The 12411-nt window shown below is 40.4% G+C and overlaps 1 protein-coding gene across 5 annotated transcripts in view; it reads left to right on the top strand.

The window, feature by feature from the left end:
- Positions 1-12411, top strand: part of SAP130 (Sin3A associated protein 130) — a 77942-nt gene that overhangs the window by 52768 nt on the left and 12763 nt on the right. For all 5 annotated transcript variants that reach the window (XM_057744708.1, XM_057744707.1, XM_057744706.1 and 2 more), the window contains 2 exons: positions 3181-3429; positions 3612-3737. In XM_057744708.1, the coding sequence (XP_057600691.1) occupies positions 3181-3429; positions 3612-3737 (375 nt within the window). The remainder of the gene's footprint in view (positions 1-3180; positions 3430-3611; positions 3738-12411) is intronic.

Genomic DNA, 12411 nt, shown 5'->3' with positions numbered 1-12411 from the left:
AGGGTCAGGACAGTGAGAGCCTGTGGGCCACTATAAGGCCTTTGGCTTTGCTGAGGGAAGTGGGAGCTATTAGCAGGTTCTGAGCAGAGAAGGAACTTGAGCTCACTTCTGTTTTAACAGACCACTTGGGCTGCTCTGTGGGAAAAAGACTGGCAACAAGAGTGAAATTAGGGAGGTATGTTTAGAGGCTGCTGCATTAATTGCAGGACCAGTAGAAGGTTTCTGCCAGGATAGTAGCAGTACCAGTGGTATAAAGTGGTGAGAGTCTAGATATAGTATTGAAGTAGACCTGAGAGGATTTCTTTAAAGAGAGATGTTGTGTGTGAGGAACAGCATAGAGGCAACTATGACGTTTTGGTCTTAGTAGCTGGAAGCATAGTTGCCGGCAGCTGAGGTAGGGGAGGGTCCAGGGGACTCCCTTGTATAGGGAGAGATTAGGAGTTAGTTCTTGCTCTGGTGAGTTTGAGGTCTCTGTTAGACCTCCACATGGACACATCAGGTAGGCAGTCAGATCTTTGAGGCTGGCTTTTGGAAGAAAATTAAGTTGCCAGTATAAATTGGGGAGTTGTCATTGTATATATGAATTCTGTTTAAAGCCATGAGCCTGGCTGGATAATGGATAAGATCACCTGAGGAATGACTGCTGATAAGAAACAGAAGCAGTTGTGAACTGAGCCCTGGGGCACTACACCATTTTGAGGAGGGAGGGGAGGCCGAAGCCAGCAAAGGAGACCAAATGGAGGGGCCGGAGTGATAGGAATAAAGCGTGGAGTATGTGATGTCCCGGCAAGCCAGGACAAGGGTCACGGCTGCTGAGAGATCGAGTAAGGTAAGGACTGAGCAGGACCGTTGGATTTAGCAACGTGAAGGTCATGCAGATCTTGAGAAGAGCAGTTTCCACATAATGATATTGGCCACAGCATGATGGGGAGTGGGTTCAAGAGAAAGCTAGGAGGTGACTGTTAGAGACAGTGAGTATAAATAGCACTTGAGGAGTTTATTATAAAGCTCTAGAAAAAGGAAGGGCAGTATCTGAAGAGAAATGATGCCAAGAGGAAGTTATTTTTAAGATGGGACAAGTGAGTTTCATATGTTAATGGAAATGATCCAGTAGAGAGGAATGAACTGATGATGCAGGAAAGAGATGAATTCCTGGAGCGCTGTCTGAGGAGGTGAGAGTAGGTGGGACCTATTGTGTATGTGAAGGAAGTTGTCTTTGCTGAAACACAGAGAGAAGGAAAGTGCCTGGTCACAGTGCAAGTGAATGGGTATATATGGTGGGAATTTATGGACGTTTCCTTCTGATTATTTCTATATTTTTCAGTAAAACAGAAAGCAGAGTCATTCGCTGAGAGTGAGGATGGTATAGGAAGTGTGGAGGCTGAATGGCCTCGGCAGGCGCAGGAGGGTCATGCAGCAGCAGCACGGGCCTGCTCGAGGGCAGCACGCATGCTAGCAGGAGACCCGTGCACATTGCTCTGTGTTTTTCTCTGACTACACTCAGCAACATAGGTTCAGTTGGAGAGTTGGATTTAACCTGTTGTGCTTTTTGCTTAGTGAGTACAGTTAAGCAAGAGAAGGGACAATAAATTAATAAAGTGAATGAAATTGATGGGAGAATTAAAACCCAGTGATAGGAGAGAAAGGACATTAGAGGGATGAGTGACAGCAAAAAAGTGGTATGATTAATGGTTAATAGTTCCTAATGGGGTCTAGGAATTGTTGAAGGAGAATTACTAAGAGAAGTGACCTGGAAAGATAGTTGCTTTAGGCTGGGAAGTTGGGTGCTAGAAATTGAGATGTGATGCCAGAGTTAAGAGTATGGCTGTTGGGAGTGGGTGGCTGAGGAAGGGCAGAGGGAAAGGATGGGCCAAGCATATGATGTAGAAGAGTTGAGGTAAACTTTTCTCATGATTTGCGAGTCCCCACATGTGTGATGCATTCAAGCCCAAACAAATGTTATTGACTTTGTACTAAGAATGCTGCTTGTTTGGAGGCAGTGGACCACAGTCATTAAATAGTCCAAGCTCCGAATGAAGCCAGAGTGCCTCTGTCAGCTCCCAGCTCTCTTGCTTCCTGTTTGTCTGATTTGTGCCATGTTTCCTCATCTTTATTTTTTAATAAAGGAGGAAATAAGGTTTTTTTAAATTTATTTATTTATTGGCTCTGTTGGTCTTTGTTGCTGCGCAGGGCTTTCTCCAGTTTTGGCGAGTGGAGGATACTCTTTGTTGCAGTAATGTGGGCTTCTCATTGCAGGGGCTTCTCCTGTTGCAGAGCTCAGGCTCTAGGTGTGCAGGCTTCAGTAACTGTGGCACTTGGGCTGAGTAGTCGTGGCTCGCAGGCTCTAGAGCACAGACTCAGTAGTTGTGGTGCACAGGCTTAGTTGCTCTGCCGCATGTGGGATCCTCCCAGACCAGGGATTGAACCCATGCCCCCTGCATCCGCAGGTGGATTCTTTACCACTGTGCCACCAGGGAACTCCCACGTTTTCTCATCTTTAAATTGGGGGATAATACAATGCCTATCTACTCAGATTATTTTTGAGATTATATGATTTAATGGGTTATCTCCTAGAAATTAATGCTCAAAGGCTTGAAAAATAATGGCTTGAACATGTAAGGTTTAATTGTTTCCTTTGAAGCAAATCCTGAGACAGACAATCCAGACATGGTATGTGGTTTCCATAAAATCATTAGGGATCCTGGCTCCTACCACCCTTCACATTTGACCTTCATGCTCTTGATTCAAGATAGCGGCTGGAACTCCAGCTATCCAATCCAAGTTCCAGGGTCACAGATAGAAGACAAGCAGTAGGTCATGCCTTCTTTCTTTTAAGGTACCCTCTTAAAAGTGCTACAAAGCACTTGTATTTTCATTTCAAATGGCTACACTGCAATGTAAGGGAGACTACTAAATATAGTCTTTCAGCTGAGTGACAGTGTGCCTGTTTCATAGTGAGGGGTACTTGTAATAAGGGAGGTGAAGATGTGAGGTATTAGAAAGCATTTGGCAGCCTCTGCCATGGTTGGAAGTGCTTAGTACAGTGCTGGGCACGTAGGAAGACTCCATAAATGTTAGCTCTTTTCTGTCTTCCTCATCTTTCTCATTGATGGAAATCAGGTGACACTTTCCACTGTGTTTGGGTTCTCATGCATGTGTGCACCCATTTTCCCATGACAGCCGTTCCTCCTCTGGCTACCAACACTGTGTCTCCATCTCTTGCATTGCTGGCTAACAACCTGTCCATGCCTACAAGTGACCTACCACCCGGTGCTTCACCAAGGAAAAAGCCTCGGAAGCAGCAGCATGTGATTTCAACAGAAGAAGGGGATATGATGGAGACGAACAGCACTGATGACGAGAAGTCCGCTGCCAAGAGTCTCCTGGTGAAGGCAGAGAAGCGCAAGTCTCCTCCCAAGGAGTATATCGGTAATGCTCACTTGAGTTAACTTTTGTCACAGAAGCTTCCCACTTAGGTCAGGAGTCCATCCCTGAGGCTGTTTATATAGCCAGAAATCTCTTACGGCTCACCTTCGGGAATTGTACCAGGAGGACTGTTGCAAGTATATAATAAGCTATTTAATGTCTTCTTTTTCTTCTCTTTTGAATAGATGAAGAAGGTGTGAGGTATGTCCCAGTGCGTCCAAGGCCTCCCATTACGTTGCTCCGTCACTATCGGAACCCCTGGAAAGCTGCTTACCATCACTTTCAGCGGTACAGTGATGTCCGGGTCAAAGGTCAGTTTTCCCATAAATATCCAGTGTTAACACATGCAGTTGGTCTTTCACTCAGCTATACTGAAATCATAGTAGAATAGAAAGAGTCACATTTTTCCAATTTCAAAAAGAACCATAAGTTTTTGTTATGAAATCTCAAGAGTTTATTGTTTAACTTAGGCAGAATATACAGTTGAGCATAAAATCTGGAAAATTATCCTTTGCCTCACAAAGCTATGTGTACCTTACTGGAAACAGAGTTTTCCCAGGTAACATTTTAAGCCATGTGAGAAGATTCTTATTGCTTATTGGAAGTTATTCTTCAAAAGCTGTCTCAAGAAAGGTAATTTGACAGCTGAAAATATTGATGATTCCTAAATCTTCTCTTCGGATATATACATATTAATCACCTTGTGCCAAGTCTCCTGACTATTAAACTTTAATTGAACTGTTTTACCTAAGGTTTAAAGTCATATTCATGCAAAGAAATAAAGATGGAATACTAAAAACAGGTAATTCACAGGAAGGAAAGAAAGGGGAACAAGAAGCACAGAAAACAAACAGAAAATAAATAATAACATGGCAGACTTAGCCTTACATATCAGTAATTATCTTAAATACAAATAGTCTGCACATACCGATTAAAATACAGATTAGCAGACAGGATGTAAAAAAAGATCCAATTATACTCTGTCTATAAGAAACTTAAGATACAGTGTGTCAATAGAGTGATAGTAAAAGGATGGAAAAAATATATACAGTGCAAAAATTAATCAAGAAACAAAAGTGGTTATAGTAATATCAAATAAAGTAGACTTGAAAGGAAAGAAAATTACTAGAAATGAAGAAAATCATTACATACTGATTAAAAATATATAGACAACAAAACCCAAGAGCTTCAGAATATATGAAGCAAAAACAGCTGAAAGGAGTAGTAGGCAAATGTGCAGTTATAGTTAGAACTTCAACATCCTGTCCTCAGAAATTGATAGAAGTACTTGACAGAAAATCAACAAGGCTATATATACAAGAAGTCAGCACCACAAACCAACATCTAGTAGACATTTATAGGATACTCAAACTATGGCAGAATACACATTCTCTCAGGTGCACTCAAAACATGTAAAGACAGACGATATTTAGGATCATAAACCTCAACAAATTTGAGAGAACTGAAATCATATAGAAATCATATAAAGTATCTTCATTGACCATAATGGAATCAAACTAGAAACCAGTGACAGATAAAACCTCCAAGTCATGGAAATTAAGCAACACATTTCTAAATAATGGGTCAAAGAGGAAGTCTGAAGGGAAGTTTTTAAAAATATTTAAAACTGAAAGAAAATTATAATAAGAAACCAAAATATGTGGAAGGCAACTAAATCCAACACAGCCAATAAATGAAAATAAATAAATTTATTTTTTTAAAAAAAAGGAAATATCTCAAAGTTTCTATGTCAAAAAACTACAAAAGGGACTTCCCTGGTGCTGCAGTGGTTAAGAATCCATCTGCCAATGCAGGAGACACGGGTTCAATTCCTCGTCCAACAGGATCCTGCACGCCCTGTGTGCCACAACTAGTGAGCCTGCACTCTAGAGCCCACGAGCCATGACTACTGAGCCTGCATGCCACAACTACTGAAGCCTGTGTGCCCTAGAGCCCTTGTGCCACAACTGCTGAGCCTGTGTGCTGCAACAACTGAAGCCTGCACACCTAGAGCCCATGCTTCACAACAAGAGAAGCCACTGCACTGCGAAGCCTGCGCAGCACAACAGAGAGTAGCCCCCAATCACCACAACTAGAGAAAGCCTGCACACAAGCAACAAAGACCCAACACAGCTGAAAATAATAAGTAAATAAATAAAAACTAGAAGAAGAACAGCAACATAAACTCAGAGCAGGTACAAGGCAGAGAATAGTGAAGATAACAGATATCAATGAAATTGAAAACAGGAAAATAAAAAAAATCAAAAAGCTATCTCTGAAAAAATCAACTAAATAAATCTCTAGCAAGACAGAAGAAGGTAAAAGAGAGGAGTCATAAATCACGAATACCAAGAAGGAAACAGAGACAGTACTGCAAACATCCGCAGACAGCAACAGTACACTTACTGTGTGTGCACGTATGGCAATAAATAGTGCTTGACACATGATGTTGTGTGTCAGAGATTAGCTCAAGATGGTGGAGTAGAAGTATGTGAGCTCACCCCTTCTTAAAAAAATACCAAAATCACAACTAACTGGTGAACAACCATCGACCAAAAAAAATTCCTGAACCTACCAAAAAAGCCTATATCCAATGACAAAGAAGAAGCCACAGCGAGACGGTAGAAGGGGCCAAATCACAATAAAAAATCAAATCCCATACTCAGCAGGTGGGTGACTCACAAACTGGAAAACAGTTCTACCACAGAAGTTCCCGCACATAAGTGAAAGTTCTGAGCCCCACATCAGGCTTCCCAGCCTGGTGGTCCAGAAACAGGAGGAGGCGCCCCCAGAGAATCTGGCTTTGAAGGCCAGCAGGGTTTGATCACAGGAATTCCACAGGACTAGGGGAAACAGAAGCTCCACTCTTGCAGGCTGCACACAAGGTACCACGCACACCAGGTCCCAGGGGTAAAAAGCAGTGACCCCATAAGAGACTAGGTCAGACCTAACCTGCTAGTATTAGAGGGTCTCCTGCAGAGGCGGAGGGGGGCGGGGTGATAGTGGTGGCTGTGGCTCACTGCAGAGACGAAGACACTGGCAGCAATAGTAATGGGGAGTACTCATTGACGTGAGCCCTCCTGGAGGCCAGCATCAGCCCCACCAAACAGCCCCTAGGCTCCAGGACTGAGACACCTCAGGCCAGGCAATGAGCAGGGTGGGAACATAGCCCTGTTCCATCAGCAGACAGGCAGCTTAAAGTCTTCCTGAGCATGGCCCTGCACACCAGAGGAACAAAACCTAGCTCCACCTACCACTGGGCAGGAATCAGTCCCTCCCATCAGGAAGCTTGCACAGGCCTCTCAGACATCCTCATCCAGCAGAGGGCAGAGAGCAGAAGTAAGAACTACAGTCCTGTAGCCTATGGAATGGAAATCAGAGAAAGTTAGACAAAATCAGACAGCAGAGGAATATGTTGAACATGAAAGAACAGATGAAACCCCAGAAGGACAACTAAGTGAAGTGGAGATAGGCAACTTACCAGAAAAAGAATTCAAAAGAATGATAGTGAAGATAATCCAAGATCTCAGAAAAAGAATGGAGGCAAAGATCGAGAAGATGCAAGAAATGTTTAACAAAGACCTAGAACTAAAGAACAAACAGATGAACAACACAATAACTAAAATGGAAAATACCCTAGAAGGAATCAATATCAGAATAACTGAAGCAGAAAAATGGATAAGTGACCTGGAAGACAGAATAGTGGAAATCACTCTCGTGGAACAGAATAAAGAAAAAAGAATAAAAAGAAGTGAAGACAGTCTGAGAGACTTCTGCGACAACATTAAATGCACCAACATTCACATTATAGGGGTCCCAGAAGGAGAAGAGAGAGAGAAAGAACCTGAGTAAATATTTGAAGAGATAATAGCCGAAGACTTATCTAACATGGGAAAGGAAACAGTGAACCAAGTTAAGGAAGCACAGAGAGTCCCAGGCAGAATAAACCCAAGGAGGAACATGCTAAGACACATAGTAATCAAATTGACAAAAATTAAAAACAATGAAAAAATATTAAAAGCAGTAAGGGAAGAGCAACAAATAACAGACAGAGGAACTCCCATAAGGTTATCAGCTGATTTCTCAGCAGAAACTTTGCAGGCCAGAAGGGAGTGGCATGATATATTTAAAATGGTACAACCAAGATTACTCTACCCAGTAAGGCTCTCATTCATATTCAACAGAGAAATCGAAAGTTTTACAGACAAGCAGAAGCTAAGAAAATTCAGCACCACAAGACCAGCTTTGCAACAAATTCTAAAGGAACTTCTCTAACTGAAAAAGACAAGACCACAACTATTAGAGAAACAAGAAAATTACGAATGGAAAAGCTCACCAGTAAAGGCAAACATACAGCAAAGGTAGGAAATCATCCTCACACAAATATGATATCAGAACCAGCAACTGTGAGACGAGGAGAGCACTACTGCAGGATAGTGGAAATGCATTTGAAATTAAAAGACCAGCAACTTAAAGCAATCTGGTTAATATATAGACTGGTATATGAAAACCTCATGATAACCACAAACCAGAAATCTACAATAGATACACACACAAATAAGGAATTCAAGCACAACACTGAAGTTAGCCATTAAATCACAAGAGAACAAAAGAGGAAGGGAAGAGTAAACACCTACAAAAACAGATCCAAAACAGTTAACAAATGGCAATAAGAATGTACATATCGGTAATTACCTTAAATGTAAACAGATTAAATGCTCTAACCAAAAGACATAAACTGGCTGAATGGCTACAAAAACAAGACCCGTGTATATGCTCTCTATAAGAGACCCACTTCAGATCTAGAGACACATACAGAATGAAAGTGAGGGGATGGAAAAAGGTATTCTGTCCAAATGGAGATCAAAAGAAAGCTGGAGTATTGGGAGATTGGGGTTGCCATATATACATTACTAATAATAAAAAAAAATATCAAATTGTACACTTTAAATATATGCAGTTTGTTGTAAAAAAAAAAAGCTGGAATAAAATACTCATATCAGATAAAATAGACTTTAAAATAAAGACTGTTATAAGAGACAAAGAAGGACACTACATAATGATCAAGGAATCAATCCAAGAAGAAGATATAACAACTGTAAATATATAAATGCATGTAACATAGTGGCACCTCAATATATAAGGCAAATATTAACAGCTGTAAAGGGAGAAATTGACAGTAACAGAATAAAACTCGGGGACTTTAACACCCCACTTTCATCAGTGGACAGATAATCCAAACAAAATCAATAAGGAAACACAAGCCTTAAATGACACATTACACCAGATGGAGTTACTTGATATTTGTAGAGCATTCCATCCAAAAGTAGCAGACTATACATTCTTCTCAGGTGCACATGGAACATTCTCCAGAATAGACTACTTCTTGTGTCAAAAATCAATCCTTAATAAATTTAAGAAAATTTAAATCATATCCAGCACCTTTTCCAACCACAACACTATAAGATTAGAAATCAACAAGAAAAAACTGCAAAAAAAATAAAACCCACAAACACATGGAGGCTAAACAATATGCTACCAAATAACCAGTGGATCACTCAAGAAATCAAAGAGGAAATCAAAAATACCTACAGACAAATGAAAATGAAAATATGATGATCCAGAACCTATGGGATGCAGCAAAAGAAGTTCTAAGAGGAAAGTTTATAGTAATAGTCTTACCTCAAGAAACAAGGAAAATCTCAAACAATCTAACCTTACACCCAAAGCAACTAGAGAAAGAACAACAAAAAAAAAAGTAGAAGAAATCATAAAGATCAGAGCAAAAACAAATGAAATAGAGATGAAAACAATAGCAAAGATCAATGAAACTAAAAGCTGTTTCTTTGAAAAGATAATTCAATAAGCCTTTAGCCAGACTCATCAAGAAAAAAAGGGAGAGGGCTCAAATCAGTAAAATTAGAAATGAAAAAGGAGAAGTTACAACTGACACCACAGAAATACAAAGAATCATAAGAGATTACTACAGGCAACTGTGCCGATAAAATGGACAACCTAGAAGAAAGAGATTTTTAGAAAGGTACAGTCTCCCAAGACTGAACCAGGAAAAAATAAAAAATTTGAACAAACCAATGACAAGTACTGAAATTGAAACTGTGATTTAAAAACTCTCAGCAAACAAAAGTCCAGGACCAAGTGGCTTCACAGGTAAATTCTATCAAACATTTAGAGAAGAGTTAACACCTATCCTTCTGAAATTATTCCAAAAAGTTGCAGAGGAAGGAATACTCCCAAAATCATTCTATGAGGCTACCATCACCCTGATACCAAAACTAGACGAAGGTATACCACAAAAAAAGAAAATTGTAGGCCAGTATTACTGATGAACTTAGATGCAGAAGCCTCAACAAAATACTAGCAAACCAAATCCAATAATACATTAAAAGGATCATACACCATGATTAAGTGGGATTTATCCCAAGGATGCAAGAATTTTTCAATACCTGCAAATCAATCAGTGTGATACACCACATTAACAAATTGAAGAATTAAAACTATATGATGGGACTTCCCTGGTGGGGCAGTGGTTAAGAATTCGCCTGCCAATGCAGGGGACACGGGTTCAAGCCCTGGTCTGGGAAGATCCCACATGCTGCAGAAGCAACTAAGCCCATGTGCCATAACTACTGAACCTGTGCTCTAGAGCCCATGAGCTGCAACTGTTGAGCCCACATGCCACAACTACTGAAGCCCGCATGCCTAGAGCCTGTGCTCCACAACAAGAGAAGCCACTGTCTTCCTAGGTGGTGCAGTGGTTAAGAATCTACCTGCCAATGCCGGAGACACGGGTTCTACCCCTGCTCCAGGAAGATCGCACATGCCACAGAGCAACTAAGCCCGTGTGCCAGAACCATTGAGCCTGCACTTTAGAGCCCGTGAGCCACAACTGTTGAGCCCATGTGCTGCAACTACTGAAGCCCACATGCCTAGAGCCTGGGCTTCGCAACAAGAGAAGCCATGGCAATGAGGAGCCCGCGCACCACAAGAAAGAGTAGCCTCCCACTGCAAGCAAAGAAAGCCCGCGCACAGCAAAAAAGACCCAACTCAGCCAATAAAATAAATAAATTAATTAAAAAAGAGAGAGAGAGAGAAGCCACCGCACTGAGAAGCCTGCACACCACAGTGAAGAGTAGCCCCTGCTTGCCACAACTAGAGAAAATCCACATGCAGCAACAAAGATCCAATGTAGCCAATAAATAAATAAATTTATAAAATAAATTTATTTTTTTTTAAAAAACTATATAATCAGACCAATAGATACAGGAGAAGCTTTTGGCAAAATTCAGCACTCATTTATGATTTAAAAAAACAAATCTAGAAAGTGGGCATAGAGGGAACATAGCTCAACATAATAAATGCCATATATGACAGACCTACAGCTGGCATCATACTCAACAGTGAAAAGCTGAAAGCATTTCCTCTAAGGTCAGGAACAGGACAAGGATGTCAACTCTTGCCACTTTTACTCAACATAGTTTTGGAAGTCCTAGCTCCGGCAGTCAGAGAAGTAAAAGAAATAAAAGGAATCCAGATTGGAAAAGAAGAAGTAAAACTCACTGTTTGCAGATGACGTGATACTATACATAGAAAATCCTAAAGATGCCACAAGAAAGCAACTAGAGCTTATCAGTGAATTTAGTACAATTGCAGGATACAAAATTAATACACAGAAATCTGTTGCATGTCTATATACTAACAATGAAAGATGAGAAAGAGAAATTAAAGAAACAGTCCCATTTACCACCACATCAAAAGGAATAAAATACCTAGGAATAAACCTACCTAAGGAGGCAAAAGACCTGTATGCCAAAAACTGTAGAATGCTGATGAAAGAAATCAAAGACATCACAACCACATGGAAAGATATACCATGTTCTTGGATTGGAAGAATCAATATTGTCAAAATGACTGTACCACCCAAGGCAATCTACAGTCTTAAAATTTGTATGGAGACACGAAAGACCCTAAATCACCAAAACAATCTTGAGGAAAAAAAATGGAGCTAGAGGAATCACACTCCCTGACTTCACACTATACTACAAAGCTACAGTCATCAAAACAGTATAGTACTGGCCCAAAAACAGAAATATGCATCACTGGAACAGGATAGAAAACCCAAAAATAAACCTGTGCACCTATGGTCAATCTACAGCAAAGGAGGCAAAAGAATACAATGGAGGAAAGACATTCTCTTCAATAAATGGAGCTGGAAAACTGGACAGCTACATGTCAAAAAATGAAATTGTATTCCTTCACACCATACACAAAAATAAACTCAAAATGGATTAAAGACCTAAATGTAAGACCAGACACTATAAAACTCTTAGAGGAAAACATAGGCAGAATACTCTAACATAAATTGCAACAATATCTTTTTTGATTCAGCTCCCAGAGTAATGAAAATAAAAATAAAAATAAGCAAATGGGACCTAATTAAACTCAAAAGCTTTGCACAGCAAAGGAAACCATAAACAAAACGAAAAGACAACCCGCAGAATGGGAGAATGTGTTTGCAAACAATGCAACTGACAGAGGATTAGTCTCCAAACTTTACAAACAGCTCATGCAGCTCAATATCATAAAAGCAAACAACCCAATCAAAACATGGGCAGAAGACCTAAATAGACATTTCTCCAAAGAAGACATACAGATGGTCAAGAGGTACGTGAAAAGATGTTCAACATCACTAATTATTAGAGAAATGCAAATCAAAACTGCAAGATGTCACCTCACACAAGTCGCAGTGGCCATTGTCAAAAAATCTACAAATAGTAAATGCTGGAGAGGGTGTGGAGAAAAGGGAACCCTGTGGAGCACAGTATGGAGGTCCATTTGAAAAAAACTAAAAATAGAGGTACCATATGATCCAGCAATCCCATTCCTGAGCATATATCTGGAGAAAAACACAGTTCAAAAGGATACCTGCACCCCAGTGTTCATTGCAGCACTGTTTACAATAGCCAA

Source organism: Hippopotamus amphibius, chromosome 8 (assembly GCF_030028045.1).
Source record: "Hippopotamus amphibius kiboko isolate mHipAmp2 chromosome 8, mHipAmp2.hap2, whole genome shotgun sequence".
Lineage (NCBI taxonomy): Eukaryota > Metazoa > Chordata > Mammalia > Artiodactyla > Hippopotamidae > Hippopotamus > Hippopotamus amphibius.
The sequence above is the reverse complement of the archived record's forward strand: the minus strand, read 5'-3'. Positions and strand labels throughout refer to the sequence as shown.